The following is a 17,740-nucleotide window of genomic DNA, read 5'->3' as shown; positions in this document are numbered from 1 at the left end:
AGAGGACTTCTTTTCAGTAAACTGAGTAAGATAGAGTACATCGGACACAAGATTCAAGATCTAAAATATGAGCTTCTTTATAAGAAGATGTCTTAGTTCGCAAAGCATGCGCCTATGGACGTAGATGATAGTCGAATAAGTGTTTCGTGCAGCAAAGTACCAGAAGGGATACTTAGAAGTAATTAATAAGACCGTCACCAACGCCTGGAATTGAATATGACACCAAAAGAAGAATGTGTTATATTGTGGGTGTTCCTTGTATACTGAACACCTTTGTAAACTGTTTAAAAATAATTTTCGTTGTTATGTAAATGTAGTTTGTTTATATTAGATAGCAAAGCTGAAAAATATTATTAAGTGTAACACATAACAACAGATAGTACGTCCATTTAAAACGAAATGCATGTCAATGATAAATTATTAATGTCGATTCAAATTAATCGTGTCAGCGGGTTAATGTTCTTTCTCCGCTCATGATGTTTTTCGCATTGTTGTGGAAACGGATCTACAATTCGCTTCCGCAATTTTCACAACGCTAATATATAGACGCGGAACGATAATGATTCGGATCGTTTATGTACGTTTGTGCAGTAGAGGTGACGTTTGTGAATTTTCACACTGGCAACCCTGACCACGTGGATTGGTGAACACCATTGCACGGGTGGCAGCGGCCGCGACTGGTCGTCGTTTTCGGCCGCCACACTCGCTTCAGAGATGTGTTCTAACTCCTTTTGGTTATTCCGCTTATTGCTAGTGTTTTCGCTGTTAGCGAAACACGGCAATGCTGCAGATTGGGGTGAGTTTAATTCAATATCAACAATTTTTCATTCATAAGTTATTTTTCCGGACTGTCAATTTTAAAACCGAATCGTATCTAGATCTGTGTCGCGTGTGCGTACGTGCGTGTTTGTGTATACATTAGTTTGTGTGTGATTTTCATTGAATATTCGGGTATTTGTTGGGCCACCATTGTGCCCGCGCCGTTCGTCACGTAGGCCGTTTGCCGAAGAGCGCAGAAATGCCGCCGGTCAATTGGTCTATTGGTCTAATAGCCGTTTGTCGATCTTCGACAGACGTCCGTGAAATTAATCGAATGTTCGTTGATTGTGATTCTTCTTCGTCGCGTTACGTAAAAGATTTGAACGTCGGCCAGGTATGTCCTAAACCCGAACACGACCAGGGTTGCCACATTTCAAATTAGGTCTCGCGGGCCAAAAATTACGGCGATTTTTTTTTTACAATTAACGATTTTGCCATATTATTTCTAATTTCTAAACTTCATTTTGCCCATCTAAAATTGTACATAATAATAAAGAAAAAACAAAACAAAATTAACTTAAACATTTTATTTTTAATATTTAACACTCGATTTTGATTTGATATTGATTTTTTTAGAAATTGGAATTCCTTATTAACTCCGCTTCCATTTTTTTATAATCAAACCTAATTTTATCTTTACGTCAAGCACTCGTCATTAGACTAAAAATCCTTTCAGATGTTGCATTTGCACGTGGAATAGTGAAAATGTATTCGATATTTTTTTTTAAATTGTGGAGAAAATTTTTTTATAAAAAAAAAACACATTTATCACACGGTAATTTCATTTGAATATTCGTTATATTTGCCATAATTTTTTTATCAAAATATATCCTTCAAACAGTAAATCTTGATCTACTTCTATAATAATATTGCAAAGATAAGAGTTAAAGAGAATTTATATTTGTGGTCATTGAAATTAAATCTTTTCTCTACATATTTTATAGCCGTATCAAATAAATTATTTTGTTTTACTTATAACCGCTTTGAAGCATCTTAGCTATCACAATTTTAGATAATTTCATGAAAATTTGCTGCGACCAGATTTCCATCTAGCTAGTGGTCATTTCTGAAATGTTTGTTCATATAGGGATGCTGTGGGATTCGAAAAAGACTACCTCGGACATTTTTGTTCAAGGACGTCTGATCACCTTACCTAATAGCATTCATTATTATGCTCAAGGACTGTCTTACATTATTCATAATTTAATATACTTCAACAATTATTACATTACTACCTTGGAATTTTTTTAGCCCTAGTTGAAATATTGACCATACATTCTTTACATACGCCTCGTGAAGCACGGGGGCTAGGCTATCAACTTCTCATGGTGTAAGCTTATACGCGCACACTTTGAACGTTTGGTCAGCGCGATGCATTTAAAGCAGCTTTCATTAATTATGTCACAAATTTAAGGGGGGGGGGGGCTGTAAGTGGAATTGATAATATTCCTTATAAAAACGAGTACATAAATCAAACATAAAAAATAATTACCCTTTTAATAATTAGTAATCAAATATAATTTTACTAGCTGTCGATAACGGTACCAAAGTGATTGATTGTATGTAAATATCGGAGTGTTTCCACTGCGACGGCACGATTTTATTGCTTTTGACGTGGATTTTTGACTTCTAAGAACGAATATTTTTTTTGCGCTCTTCTATTGGTCAAAATTCAATTTAGATGTGCTTTATTCGAATCTCACTCGTAATATTGTTATAAAAGTTTTAATATAAACGCTTCATAATCGAGCGTTTTCACCGCGATTGCACGATTTTATTGCTTTTGCCCTGTTCTGGAAATCTATATGGTAAGACAACACTGAGCAGCAAAGAAAACACGACTAATTATCAGATAAATATTATGAGTTAATAATTTTTAATGAATAATTAAAATATGTATTATTATATGCGTTGCACAGAAAGGATTAACTCGTATCTATTATTATTTATTCAAGAAATTATATTATTATGCTAAAAAAATATATAAAGTGCCATTTTTGTCATGGCTTGGGTTCGCTCTGGGCGGCCCTGATCATGAACAACGATATATCGTTGCTTAGCAGCCAAAGGGTTAATCTGCTAAATTCACTCAAATGAATTAGTACGAAAAGGGACAGTGATTTCCGATTAACACTCCGAAAACAAGTTTTATGACCGACTCTAGGAATAACGATTAGCAAACATTTCGTTTCGACTTCCTTGACAAAAAAAGAATGTATGCAAGGAGCAATGATTTAAGAATGATTATATTAATAAGTCTGGCAAGGATTCATTCGCCGGCTAAATGAAACTAGAGCCAATGTTTTCATATAAATGCTATTAATCATACGATAAGATGTCAGATATCCGATGAAATATGAACGTTAATTATACATGCATTAATTATTTTAGTATGTTGGGCAAATTAAATACTATCTGATTTTGTCGGATCATTTTACAATATAAGATTACTTCTCCATTATACGATCTGTCTAAAACTAAATCATTTGTATATTATGTAATATATGCTCTTTTATTTTTAATACGATTTAGTTCAAGGAGTTGTGCTTCAAAATTAATTAAAATACTTGTTTCATTTTGTAACATTCAATATTGCTTTGCATATCATTACATACGTTGCATTTAATATAAAAAAATTATATAAAATTATAATTATTAAAGGAAAATCGAGCTTCTTCTAGTTTCAATATGAACGGAAGCGGAAATGAAAATGTATCGTTATTATGCAAACATAATATCTTTAATGTTGTGAACTTATGATAACCGTTGACACTTTAACGTTAATTACAATTGTATTGTTGGTTTATCTATCCCATAACTCTAAATACGTTCTGGGTCATTTGACTTGTCAACATTAATTAATTGCTGATTGAAGAACAACATTGTTAGCGTGTGAACAATAAATATTGCGAATTTAAATAGAAATTAGAGTTGTATTAAGTTATTTGCAACTTATATAAATTGATCGACTATTTTAATACTTAATGCTCGTTATACGATTTATTATCGTAAAGTATTATAAATTACAATAAAATATGTGTAAAGTACAATATAAGTGCTGATAAAAATATCTTCTCATTCCATTGAATTATGTATATACCACTGAACATAATAAATCATTGTAATTAGCGTATCACTAAAAGCACGTGTCTATAGTGAAATTCTAAGAATTCTCTATCTACAATATCCATATTTGATAATAATACGTAAGAACGTAACATAATACAATTATTATTATGCATTGCTTATCATCAACTAAGCTTATATAATAGTTAATAATAATTAACAATCAATGCGGATTTTATTATTTAGATAATATTTGAACGAGATAGTTCCAAGATTTTTTTTAAAAACGCGAGTGTTTCTAACGAGGTCATTTGCAGTGCTGTTTTGAAATACTAGTGTAGTTTTATAGTTATAGTTAAAGTGCTATTTCATAACTAAAAAAGTAAGGTGTTTTTCTTTTTAAAAAAAAAATTGGCGAGAGTTATAGGGAATAGATACACAAAAAAAGTGTGTGTATGTATTATGCATATGCATATGTATATGAAGATGAATGAAATAAATGACAGGGAAACGCTTTCCTTTCTGCAGAATGTATGTATACTATGAGCGAAATAGTAATATAGACTAGCCTCTAAATCTTTAGACTATCATGTTTATAGGATAATAATTAATATCCTTTTAAAAGTGCAACTATTTGTTAATAAATTTTGATTGATATATTTTAAATGTGAAATAATCTTGTTTCGCAGCAACATTACTAATTAGAGTATTATTTTAACTATTTATAACCGCACAGTTTTTTAAAGTGTATTGGCATACTCTTTGTGCGTTTTTAATATTCAATATCGACAATTGGTACGTGACGTGTCCAATTGGTTAGTTTTGAAATTGTGATCCATTTGGAGTCTTCATTGATACGTTCGATTGGCGCGTATTACTACACTCTCCGACGTATTGGTTAACCTCGCAGGTCAGCTACATGTTTGCTTGTTTTATTTTTTTTGCGAGACAGGCTATCTATTTTTAAAGGAATTACCATAAATGACTTGCTTCAAATAAATGGTAAATTCGGTAGGTAAACTAGTGGAAACCAGTTTCATTTACTACGTAAATACGAAATCCCAAACAAGAATTAATTTGAATATCATATAATCTCACTATATAGTATTTTTAAATGGATTAATTCGCGTTGATGTTTTTGTTTAATGTTTTATTAAATATACATATATTACTGGTTTTATTAATCATATAAAATAATGGAAATGTATAATATAAAAGACTTATTTATTTTATTTAAATATGTCTTACTTTTATGCATATTTTCCATTGCGAAAAATATAAATGTCGAGTATTCATAAAGTTTGTATTTTAATATGTAATTTCTTATTTATTTCTATGCTTATTTTATTTACGTATATATTTCTAATATATTATAGCTTTACATAAGAGTATTTACAAAAATATCGCTTAAAACAACACAACACGTTTATGCAATGAGCGTGGGGGTGGGAGGGTAGATGAGGGTTACCAATTCTTGGAGGGCTTCACGCAGTTGTTACTAATTTTAACGACAAGCATTTGATATTTTTTATGATATTTTACGATTAGCATATCCGTTGCTGCATGAGAAATCACAAATGTATTTTGAATTTTGCATCCTCCGTACTTAAAATATTATGTAAAGGCGCTCCAATAAAGCAAATTTAGAACATATAAAATATATTCTATAAAGTTTACAATCAAAAACGCCCGAAATAAATATTGTAATAAGTTAGATTATTTTTATTCGTATTATTTCATTTGAATCAGAAACTGGATTTGTTCTTGTCGATTTTATCAGCACCTTAAACACATTATCACCATTCATTCATAAATATTTTTTATAGTTGTTAGAAATTTACATAAGATTTTTACATTTTCGTGAATAAATTACTATGAAATCAGTGTTTATTGACATAGTATTTTTTATTTAGTGTAACAATACACATACAGTATTGAATGTAGTATGGTAGAAATTCGCATTTTTTAAATTGCTCATATAAAACTTCTTCGTTCTCGCGCTCTCATGTCAGTCAGAAAATCTGCTTTGAACACGTTGAGATTAGATTATTTAGAATCCAATATAGATAGACCCACTCCAAGGTAGAAAACGGGGTTCGATCAAAGAAAAATTGCATTTCACGTGTCTATTTTATTATAATTTATCATTTCATTATAGCGACATAGACCAAAGGTGATCATTTTGCGTCGCAAATGTTTTTTTTTACACACAATTACTTTTTATACCAACGTGGAATTAGCTGCCGAGACAGTTACCACTCCAATTGTTTGCTTCTTTGCACATTCGGCAGTTTTGTCTACTACCTACATACTTTCTAGGAAACGCGCTCTTGCACATTGTGATTGTTTGCTTTTTAACCAATCGCTTTCGTTGTTTTTTTATACTCGTTTGGAATCTGCTGGTGTACGTGTATTATGTCACATTTAGTGCTAAAAAAATCGAGGCAATAAAATACGTCAGAGATATTTAGCTAATAATATACGCAAATCTACGTTGTGCGTTTGTTGATTTTATTCCACGTTGAAAACCTTGACTAAGGTAGAAAGTCGATTCTATTTAAATTGGAGTTTGAACGTTAGAAGAGTAAATGCGTGCGCAGGTGCATAGAGTATTCATTCAACAACAATTAATGATAGCGTTTTCAAGTTAATATTATAGTATGTTTATTTAACTTGTAGTCAAGGACTGATCAATGGCATTACAGCCGTAACGTCGAGGATGACATTCTCGCTTGGATAATCATACAGTTGGTTTCACGTTATTGCATATATTTATGTTCTATTGTGCATGGTTAATTTTATGAGCTATTGTACTAATTCATAGTACCAGCAATAAACCACAAAAAAAGCCAAATTAAAATAACCATAGACACCTTATATAACTCAATTATAAAAAATCTCTACGTATAGAAAAACTAATGACGTATCAAGATACGATAAAATAAACAGTTTCAGTTAATTTTATTTCATAGATAACTGCAAGCAACTAGATACGCATGGAACGCCTTAAAGATAGCCACAAGTGAAATTATATTATATTATACATTTTTTATGAATACCTTTAACTCTTTCTATGCTGCAGATAAATATAAAAATTAGCCACCGTTGCGAAATATTACAATTAGGTATTAATAACTATTCATAATATTTAACTGATTGGCGTGTTTTGTTTGCTGCTCAGTGTTGCCATATAGTGAATCGATTTGCTGCACGTAACATTTTTCATAATAAAGTTTTTTATTGTTTGTGTTAATTCATCTGAAACTTCTGTCGCGTATTGCAAATGGTAAGCGACTAAATTTAAAACATTAATATAATCACAATTGTTTATTTACAGGCGTTGTTATCATCTTATTCGATAATCATATTTCGAGTAATCTAATTAGGGTTCTAAATGACAAAAATACAAAAACGGAAAAAGCATACTGGCTGAATTTATTTATTTTTTCATTAAATTTTTTTTAAAGTTTATTACAAACACATATGATTAAAGCAACTTCTTCAATGAGCTAAAGTGATGGCAAAAAAAATCGGCAAATCCTCGCGATCCGGGAGTTTTTTCACATGTGGCAACATTGATGCGCAAAGTTTATCTGGAAGCGTCATGACGAAAATAAATTTTATATTTAATTTTTCGACACTTCTCCAGAGATGTCACTATATTTCCCTCAATTATTTTTTCAATATGCCTTCCCTAAATCTCATAAAAACGGTCCAAAAATATTTTTGAAGCGTACGAAGCGATTATTTTTAATTATTTTAAATTATTGTTTTCGAGCAGTTGTGAATTATTTTTTTCTACTTTTTCAAGATAGTGTTAACAATGGATTAAATTAAAATTTGTTTGAATAAATGGTATAATCAACGTTGGCAATAATAGCAATACGTCATTGCTATTAAATATGATTAAATTGCTTTTTTAAATCAATATTATTTTAGTGTTCAAATTAATACGAATTATATAATTTCGTAAGCCGGTTGAAAAACCTTGGCATGAATGTCAACACGAGAATAGGTTTGCTCTATTTTAGTTTAAACTGTTGTCAATCATTTTCCATGTCTCGATTTGTCAGCACGAGAGACGTCTTCTTTGAAAAAATATTCAATTGTTCTACAGAAATAACGATTTTGTACGAACTAAAGATCGAAATTTACAGGAAGTTTGTGGTCAATTTGATCGTCCTACTGAGCGAAATGTAGTGAAACAATTCGAAGTGACTGGAAACGTTGGAGATAGGGTATGGCCTGTCTATTATCTTGGCGTCCGTTTAGTGAAAGTGTCCGAAGACCCAGAATTGTCGATTCGTTGGCGTTCGCAGGGATTTTCTTTGGCGCATTTTGCATCTAGACTTACATCCGTATAAAATTCAATTAACACAATAACTGAAACCCAGAGACCATTTACGCAGGTTGTATGTTAGAGCAGCAGGAACTTGATGCTGATTTTTCAAAGAAAATCTTAACTGATGAGGCACATTTCCACCTCTCTGAGTATGTTAATAAACAAAATGCTGCATATATGGCGAGGAAAATCACAAGTAGTGATTGTAATAATACCGGTATTACCGAGAGAAAAACAGTCAATACCGGTATTAACATTAATTAATTGACCGTAAAAATAATCGCTCGCATGATTCACCATGTTTGTTGATTCGTAAAACCAACGCATTCGAATACCCCTGCAACTGTTGTTTCAATATATTAAATATTTTAATTTCAATTTATTTTAACTAAAACAAAAAAAATATTTTCAAAAATACGGGCGCCAAATCTTTTTTTTATTTGGAACATCGTTTTTGACAAAATATCGTCTTAGATTGACATCTTTTGAATGCTTCCTGAATTTTTATACCTGGGACCAAAGCACCAATTTATTCAAATAAAATGTATTACCCTTTTAGTCCCAGACAATTTGGTCTAACATATACGTTTTTTATTAAATCATTGTTTTCCTTTTTTTAAATGAATTATGTTATGTGCTTTAAGAGTATGAAACTGTTTTTTATGTACTCTCAATGATGTAAGGTAGTAAAAAGCAATAATATTTATTCGTTACAACGATAAAAAAATATTAAATTTTTCCATATTTACAAGATAAATTAAGTTTGATGTAAAAAAAACACCTGTCAACACATTTTAATTATTTTTATTTTTATTATATCGTTTAGTACCTATTATTATTTATTTTAAATATTTTTCTATGAAAAGTTTTTTTTTAAAACATTTATTTCGCGCATATATTTCAAATACGTTTTTTATTTAAATATAATTATTGAAACTTACTTACACCTATGTTTAGTGACTATTTGGGTAAAAATATATCTGACTGGAAATAAAAATGTTTTTAGAAAGAATTTCTTGTATGCAATACTTGCTTTTGTTTTCACTTCACTAGCCATCCCTATCATAAAAAAGGGTCCGCTGCGACATTTCGTGCATCGATATGCGCGAAATGTCAACATAAATATCGAACATGTTAATTTTTTTTAATTTGCGCTGAAATATCGGCCGGTAGTATTTTTTTTACATATACATGGTGGGCCGATATTTCGGCCCTCGATGACTAAAAGGGATAATATTATTCTACTTTGATATCCTACCCCGATAAAACTACTTAGGTTAATCCCCTACAAAGAGCATAATTTTATTCTCCGCTTCTGCTTTCAAGCAATATAGGTATCGTCGTTATCATCTAGATATCGTTTTCAACAAATAAGATGCACGGATTTAAAAAAAAAAGTTTTTGGTACTACCGGCATTTCATTTTGTAATACCGGTAGTACCGAAAGTAAATTTTTGCCCCAATACCGGTATTGCAATCCCTATTCACAAAAGACCATTACATGCCACATTGTGTCAGGCGGCGTCGTTGAGTCTTACTTTTTTGAAAACGATGAAAGTCGATGGTGAGCGCTATAGGCGCATAACATTGATAACTGTTTATTTTTCGCACGAAATCGAAGATATTGATTTGAAAGACATGTGGTTTCAACAAGAAACGCAACTTGCCATACATCTGGCATTGCAACGTTGAATGTTTTGTTTAAAAGTTAAAAGGTCGCATTATTATTATATTATTTTTAACGTTTTGGTGACGCAAACTTGCCGCTAAGATCATGCGATTTAACGTCGTTCGATTTTTTATGTGGTTACGTTAAGATGCACTCATCAAGTAAGGACTAAATAAGGTCTGATCTCATTGGTATTTCGTTATGACTCCTCAGTTTGATTATACGAATCGGATCATATTCGACTTTGACACGCGTTATCGATCGATAATCGCCCTTATCGGCATCGAATTTTTCAACACAATAAAATGATCAAGATATTTCGCGGATCTTGAGAATAAAACTCTAGTTCAGTTTTTGTGAATATAAGTGAATAATTTTCGAGCAAAGCTATTGAATGCGAAAATAGATTTTCCTTATTGTTATTATTACGTAATTTATTTTTCATTTTTTGAAGGAAAACATATTTTTACTATTTAAAAATGTGCCTGAGATATTTTGAGGGCCAAGATTTTCCCTAAAATATGGGGCGTAATAACATAAAGCTTAAACCACTGTTCTATAAGCTATAGTTCTTGGCATTTAAAGTACGTATCCTCTTTGCTACGTCACTCGTAGACGAACTGAAATAGATCTATTGCGCCTTGAGACGGCACATTTTTTTTTTAATGCTTTAAATATATTTGTAGTGCAGGGTTTCCCCAACTAAATTTTGTGCAATAACAGAATATTTTGTGATCTGCTATCGAACTGGCTTTAGCAATCGCTTTGTGTGTATCTTCTATTTGAAATGAGCTATGGAGATCAGATCAATTACAATGTTTTGAGTGCAGAATATTGAATTTTTGAATCAAGACGGTACATGTAAGGATGTAAAATATTATTTAAAAAAAATTATGTTCCAAAAAAAGTGTAAATATTTTCTTGCGGAATTTTCAATTTTACTCTACAAAAACGGTTTCCGAATAAATATAAATAAATAAATACGAGTAATTAAATGAAATCACAATCTAATAAATTTAAAATCAGTTTTACAGCTAATGTGATTTTTCATGTAAAATATCCTAATTTAAGAAGCGAATAATAGTAGTTTCCATGCACTGAAAAAACATTATAATAGGAATAGATGGTTAAACACGTCGAGATAAGATGTCCATTTGTTTTTAACACATGGGATAGATGGCGACTATTTGAAGATGCGTGAATATCCAATACTCATAAATAAATTTGTTCGTAACATTAAACGATCTATAACTGGGTAGAACCCATTCGTTATTTTGAGATTGGCATAAAATTAGCTGCATTATGTAACTGCACCGTTATTATTTTGTACACTGGAAAATATATTATGATTGACAGCTGTTTTTGTAAACCGTATTTTTCTGGAAAGCATAGTTTGTTATTAATAATTAACACTTGATTGTTATTGGTGTTTTTTAAACGTATATCGAAATGTTTTTTAATGCGTTTAGCGATTATTAACTGTCACACGCTTATGAAATGTGTCCATGTGACGTGAAAGAGCTTAACAGGCCTCGATCACAGCAGTTTACAGTGTATGCTTATAATGAATGTGTCAATTCCTATTTCTGCAAAGTAGAGATTTGTACAGTGATCTGTTTATTCTATGCAAAAGGAAAAGATTCATAATTCATCACCAACTTATTTATTTTTATGGTAATGACGTTATGCACATTCAATGCAAAAATAAGCCATTCGTTGTTTCTGAACATGTTTAGATGTGTCAAGAACTGTTATTTATTAAACGGTTACCCAAAGATTAGACTATTGGACAAGCCGGTGTTGAAAAGAACAGGCGCAAGACTTCTATGACGCTTAATTACATAAGATTGCATATTTTCTTTTTGTCGGTGTATCAACTCTTTCCAAGGCTTTTACTAAATGTATTGAAGTACCTAAGAACAGTATTAATTTTTTTTTTATTAAATTTTAAGTCAAATCGAAAAATCAAATTATTTGTATTTTAATTTTTGGCATGTCTTTAACCAAACTTCATTAGGTAACAAATTAAACGCTGGCCTCTGACTATAATATTTATTTGTATGAATTTATTATAACTTTTCATGGGACACGGATGCTTTTGAAATAACATATATTTCAGAATTTCTTAGAGCATAAAATATATTTATATATATATATATAGTTCAATGTCGATTACTGATTTAAATCAAAATTTCGTTAAAATTAGCGTTTTTTCCTGAAAATGTTTTTTTTTTAAATTTATTTATACAATAATTACAACTGCATTATTGCATACATAAAGCAAATATGCCGGGGTCAAATTGTAATTTCCTTATTTACTGTTTTTATCACGTAAATATCGTATTAATAAAATTATTATTATACCCTTGTCAATTTTGAGTTGAACATGTCAAACATTATAGCGAAATAATGTGTAAATAGTAGATACAGGAAAGTCCCACAGTCGAGCATAGTAAATACAAATATACGTGCTATTTGTGACCCGTTGTGTAACAATTGCGTATCAATACTTATTTATGGTTTTAACCATCAAAGGTGAAAAAGCATTTTTTTTTTTTTATTTGCAAAAGGGCTTTTGAGCTATTTTGATTGACACGTGTCTACGATAACGCAGCTTTGATCCTTGTTGTATTTGTTTTGCGATTTTTTTATGTAATAAGTCGCACGTGCCTTCTAATATAAATATATATAAATTTTGTATTAGTTCAAACTTAAAGTATGTTTTTTTTGTTGTTGCAGATTTGATTGTCGCCTTTGAAAAACACATTGAGTTATTCTATAGCAATAAAACATCTATCGTAACCACAAACCAACGATTCAACGATATAACGTCGATAGCATACGATCCGATATACGACACAGTATATTTTTCTGATAGCACAGAGAACAACTGCACCATTTATAGTCTTAATTTAAATGAAAACTATCAGAACAACATTGTCAAGAAAATTGTCGTTATGGGTATGGTATATGACATGAGCTTCGATCCTTTGACTCAAATTCTTTATTGGACTGATAAAAAATCACGTCAAGTAAATGCACTCGTAATGTCTGATCTTCAAACTAAGGTGATGATAAAAAAAAATGATGTAACTCCATTTGGCATTGCCCTCGATAGTTGTAAAAGGTGAGTTTGTAATGCTTAATTTGCTTTTTTTCTGTAAAAATGTAATAACTCGATATGCTTTCTGAAAATTTACAAATTTCTTTTAACAATATGCGGAATTCTAAGTTTTCAAATTGGAAAAACAGGTGATGGACAGTTATGTTTTGTAATACAAAGTAGATTTTGAAGATTTTTTAAACATAATTTTTTATTTCATTTTAATTATTTTTTCAACTCTTCCTCTTTTTTATTTTGGTTAGGCTGTTACGTAGTACAATAATTAAGGCCTGATTTATAAGCAAAACATTTCTTAAAAGCGTCCTTTTTGTCTGAGATATGAATATTTGTTTTTTAAATTTAAAAGAAAGAAGCATTTTTCTGACTCTTGTTCTACTTTTAAAAAGCATAATTATAACATAGAGTCCAAAACTCAACTGTAAATAATTTCAAAATATCGTGTATATTATATTTAAAATCAATTATAATTATTAATAATTGTCTAAAATAAATTCAACAATATCTAAAAACGCCGCGTTGCAAGAAAATACTAATGCCATATTTAAAACTAGCATTTATTTTACAAAAGAGTTATCAGATCTTTGCGATAAAAATATTTTATTATTTACATGTCAGCTTGATATTATAATAAACTTTGTTTTCAGTGTTTTATATTGGACCAATTATCAATACAAGAAATCTTCCATAGAACGATTGTACCTGAATGAAAATAGGAGTGAAGTAATCTTAGAACAAGATATGCATTTACCCACAGACTTAACAATTGATCACGTGTCCAAAAAATTATATTGGATTGACAGTAGACATGGATCAAACTATAAGATCGAGACGTCCAATTTAGACGGTTCGGAGAGGCAGGAACTTTACCAGGGTTATGATCACAACCCAAATAGAATATTTGTAAGCGATAAATCTGTGTATTGGACCGAAAGTGACGGCAAGCGATTATGGCAATTGCCTTCCAATGTGACGACAGATTCTCAGCCTGTTCTGTTCGAAGAATTTCAGGATAGAATTAAAGGAGTGATAAAGCGATTTGACGTATTGGAATTAACTAAAGGCAAACCAGAATGTAACAATTTGAGAGATTTGTACAAAAGAGTAATGAAAGTGAATAATAAAATAAATCTCAGCAACAACTCTGTGGAAGACGGTGAAAAGCTGTACTGTTTACGAGGAGGCACCTTAAGCAAGACACTAATGAATATCGTGAGTGGAACTAAAAAGTGCATATGCATGCCCAGATACACTGGCGATCGTTGTGAAATTGACATATGTCACAACTATTGCATAAAAGGAACCTGCTCTGTGACACCGTACGGAAACGCCACTTGCAAGTAATATACCATTATTTACTTTTAATAATTAGGATATGAAAAGTACTACGTTTAGCAATTAGAAACACCTGATTAATATCCTACGTTTTTTATTGCTGTTAACTAAAACTGGCTTTGTATATTGTTATCCCATAACCTCCCATTAAAAGAGCGAAGGACAATAGAACGCGCTCTTTTGTCCTTCGCTCTTCTGCTACGGCTACGAAAGGGCGCAAAACAAATGAGCGCGGACGAAAGGGCGCAAGCGTGCAACGCATATATAAAAAAATAAAAACATGAAAATAGATAAATAAATATTAAAACAGGAAAAATGTATACGAAAATATTGATAGAACGCAACAATAAAATAAGAACCGTTTTTTTAATTGTTGAATTTTAATTTTTGTTGTTTCTTCAATATTGTTTTTAATTAAGGCAATATAATTTTTAATTTGTCCATTCTCATCATTCAAGTTTCAGAAAGTGTGAATAAAAACATTTATTTTAACTCTAGCTATCGCATATTAAATTTGCTATGATCATTCGATTTTAATGAAGTACTGTCGAACACTTCACATAATGAGAATTGACAAATTAAAAATAATATCAAAGAAACAGCAGAAATTAAAAAAATAAAACTGTACTTATTTTATCATTATTTCAGTTTTTAATATTTATTTTTCTATTTTTGTGTTTTTTTTTAGATATACGTTGCGCTGTTTTGTCGTTGCGGTGTTTTATCTTGCGCTATTTTGCCGCTGCTTCTTTTTGGGTGCCATGGTGCAGCTGCATAATAGCGCAATATAAAAGAGCGCAACGCATATATATTTTTTTTAAATATTATATACAATGCTTATTTATCTTGCATGCCTAACCAAATATATATTTTGCTGAATATTTAGTTTTGACTAAAAACAATTACTATAATTTTTTAAATAAATCTATGTTATAATGACAGGTGTTTTGTTGTCAGCAAAATTTTTTTTAAAACCCTGTGAAATCTCATGCGAGCATTTATAATATTTACAGATGTTCGCCAGGATATGGGGGTGAAAGATGCGAGAAACTTTTACTGTGTGGATCATATTGCAAAAACGGTGGCGTATTCAAATTCGAAAATGAAACCAAACAAATCACTTGTAAATGTTTGAAAGGTTGGAAAGGAATACATTGCGAAATTCCAGAAGAAGTTATAACAACAACGTTCGAGCCTTTGTAAGTACTAATGTAATATATATACATACATAAAATGCATAACATTAGTTTGTTTATTATTTATTCATAATTTTTAGAATTGCTGATAAAAAGAAAAATGAAGTTACCGATTATAGAAATGATTCTAGTCTTACAGACAATACTACTATAAATAGAGAAATCAACTATACTCTGACTAGACAAGAGGATAAAAAAAATGCGAATGTGTGTTTAATATGGACCAATGAATACATCATATCAATATATTGCTTTGTCTGCTTTCTCATCCTCATAATTTTTATTTTATCTTATAAAGTTTTAAAGATTCGTAGGCAACCGAGGTAAATTATAGCTGGTTTTATAATAAAAAGTTTCATGTGTAATAAATTCATGACAATTTTATTAATTTCATTGCAGGATAATCAAGAGAATAATAGGTAAAAAGACGTTTAAGTCAAGTTCAAAGAGACCCATCAGAAACGGATGCGAAATAACAATAGAGGATTGTTGCAATATGAACAAATGCGAAACGGTAAGATTTATCAACTCTCAATTATTGCCTTATGTGTTAAATAATCGTTAATTTATGTGTTTTGCAGCCTTGTCATGAGTCTGAAAATTTATATTCGCAACTAATCGACATATGAAAATGCAGCTACGCTCTCGACGGAGAAACGAATCTCCTAAGAAAATATTTTTTAACGGATGATGCAAAGTTACTAGGTGATATAAAAGTTACTTACGAACGCTACTTATGAGCGCTGATTATATTAATCACGGCTCAAATATAAATGTGATGTACTATAATACGAATACATTCTAAAATGATGCTTATAAAAAATAGCGATCAATTGTGCTGAATCAGCAACTGTTCTCGGATGTTTAGTTCCAATGATGTAATGCTCGATTTACCGAGAGTGACTTACAAGAAACTGTGGTACTAACTGGAGAACGTAAATTGGTATTATGGAAAAAGGAATAATTTATTCTTATTTCTTGTTATTATTTATTTAATTTTTTGTTTAGTTTCTAAGCAGCAAATTACCACTATTACTTTAGTAGTTTAATATGTCTCCATCACCACTGCCATTCCCTTATCCTTGTTAGACAACGGCTGTGGATTAGTTATGTAGTTTTTATTATTTTTATAAAGGAGCATATTTTTGTGTTTTTTATTATTAATACGCCAACAAGAATCATTGGAAAGATTTATAGATTATTGCTTCTTGCACAAGTATACCAAAGTATTGAAACTTCTAAATAATGGTGATTGTTAATTTCTATGTCTCGAATATTACACTTTCCAATGTTTCTACTGCCTTAAAAACATAATTTTAGTGACTTAATAATACATTCAATTTTTTTTTCTTAAAACAACGTGTAAGCTGAAGCTTTTCAACTATTTATTTAGTTTATGTTTTTATTGATTACTTGTTACTTATTTTTATAAATTAAGAAAATCTACTTAAACTAGGCATTTATTGTCGGTGCTATGTTTCTATTATTGTCACTATATAATTACTTTTTTTAGCATTTATACATAAATTAGTTGTAAAATGTGCTTTGAATCGTGGATTAATAATATCCACATCAGAAATGTGATATTATTTATTCTATATTATAAGATTGTATATAATAAATTATATAAATTTATATTAGAAAATAAATGTTTACATTTTCAATGTTGTATTTTTATTAATTAATCAAGTTTTTCAGTTGGAAAAAGATTTAAGAAATAAATAGAAAAGTTTACATATTGACAAAAGTGCTGAAATTCGTGTAAATATTATAGATGCATCGGGGTAATCTGTTAGGTCACACAACACTTAATTTAATTGAAATAAATATCATATGCACTGTATTTAAATTAACTAATGAATTATTCAACTTATTAAATTTTATTTATATCAGTCTATAAGTTTTGCATAATAACGAACAAAAAATATGGCCAATATTTATTAATTAAATGCTCTATATATATTTATTAATTGACGAAACATTAATATGCGATTTAAATGGACTAACCAATAATAAAAGAAATGTAGAAAATCGTTTTTCTTGATAAATTAATTTATTAATTGCTCCTTAATATATTATATTAAGCTGACCATTATGACTTTTTATGACAAACATTATTACAACAGATTTCATCGAAATATAGCACCACCAAATGTTCGAATCTAATACCTTTACATCAGTTGCCATTAAAA

At 30.2% G+C, this 17,740-nt stretch overlaps 1 protein-coding gene across 1 annotated transcript; it reads left to right on the top strand.

Annotated features, from left to right (window-relative positions):
• Positions 1-652: 652 nt before the first annotated feature.
• Positions 653-16,505, top strand: cue (Low-density lipoprotein receptor repeat domain-containing protein cueball). Its single transcript, XM_088198610.1, has 7 exons — positions 653-796; positions 12,636-13,023; positions 13,665-14,357; positions 15,366-15,551; positions 15,629-15,871; positions 15,948-16,062; positions 16,130-16,505. Exons 1-7 carry the CDS (start codon positions 715-717, stop codon positions 16,175-16,177), a joined length of 1,755 nt encoding a protein of 584 aa, XP_088054736.1. The 5' UTR covers positions 653-714; the 3' UTR covers positions 16,178-16,505.
• The last annotated feature ends 1,235 nt before the right edge of the window (positions 16,506-17,740 follow it).

Source organism: Plectrocnemia conspersa, unplaced genomic scaffold, assembly GCF_051122295.1.
Source record: "Plectrocnemia conspersa isolate PC_06_02 unplaced genomic scaffold, ASM5112229v1 ptg000011l, whole genome shotgun sequence".
In the NCBI taxonomy this organism is placed as follows: domain Eukaryota; kingdom Metazoa; phylum Arthropoda; class Insecta; order Trichoptera; family Polycentropodidae; genus Plectrocnemia; species Plectrocnemia conspersa.
The sequence above is the reverse complement of the archived record's forward strand: the minus strand, read 5'-3'. Positions and strand labels throughout refer to the sequence as shown.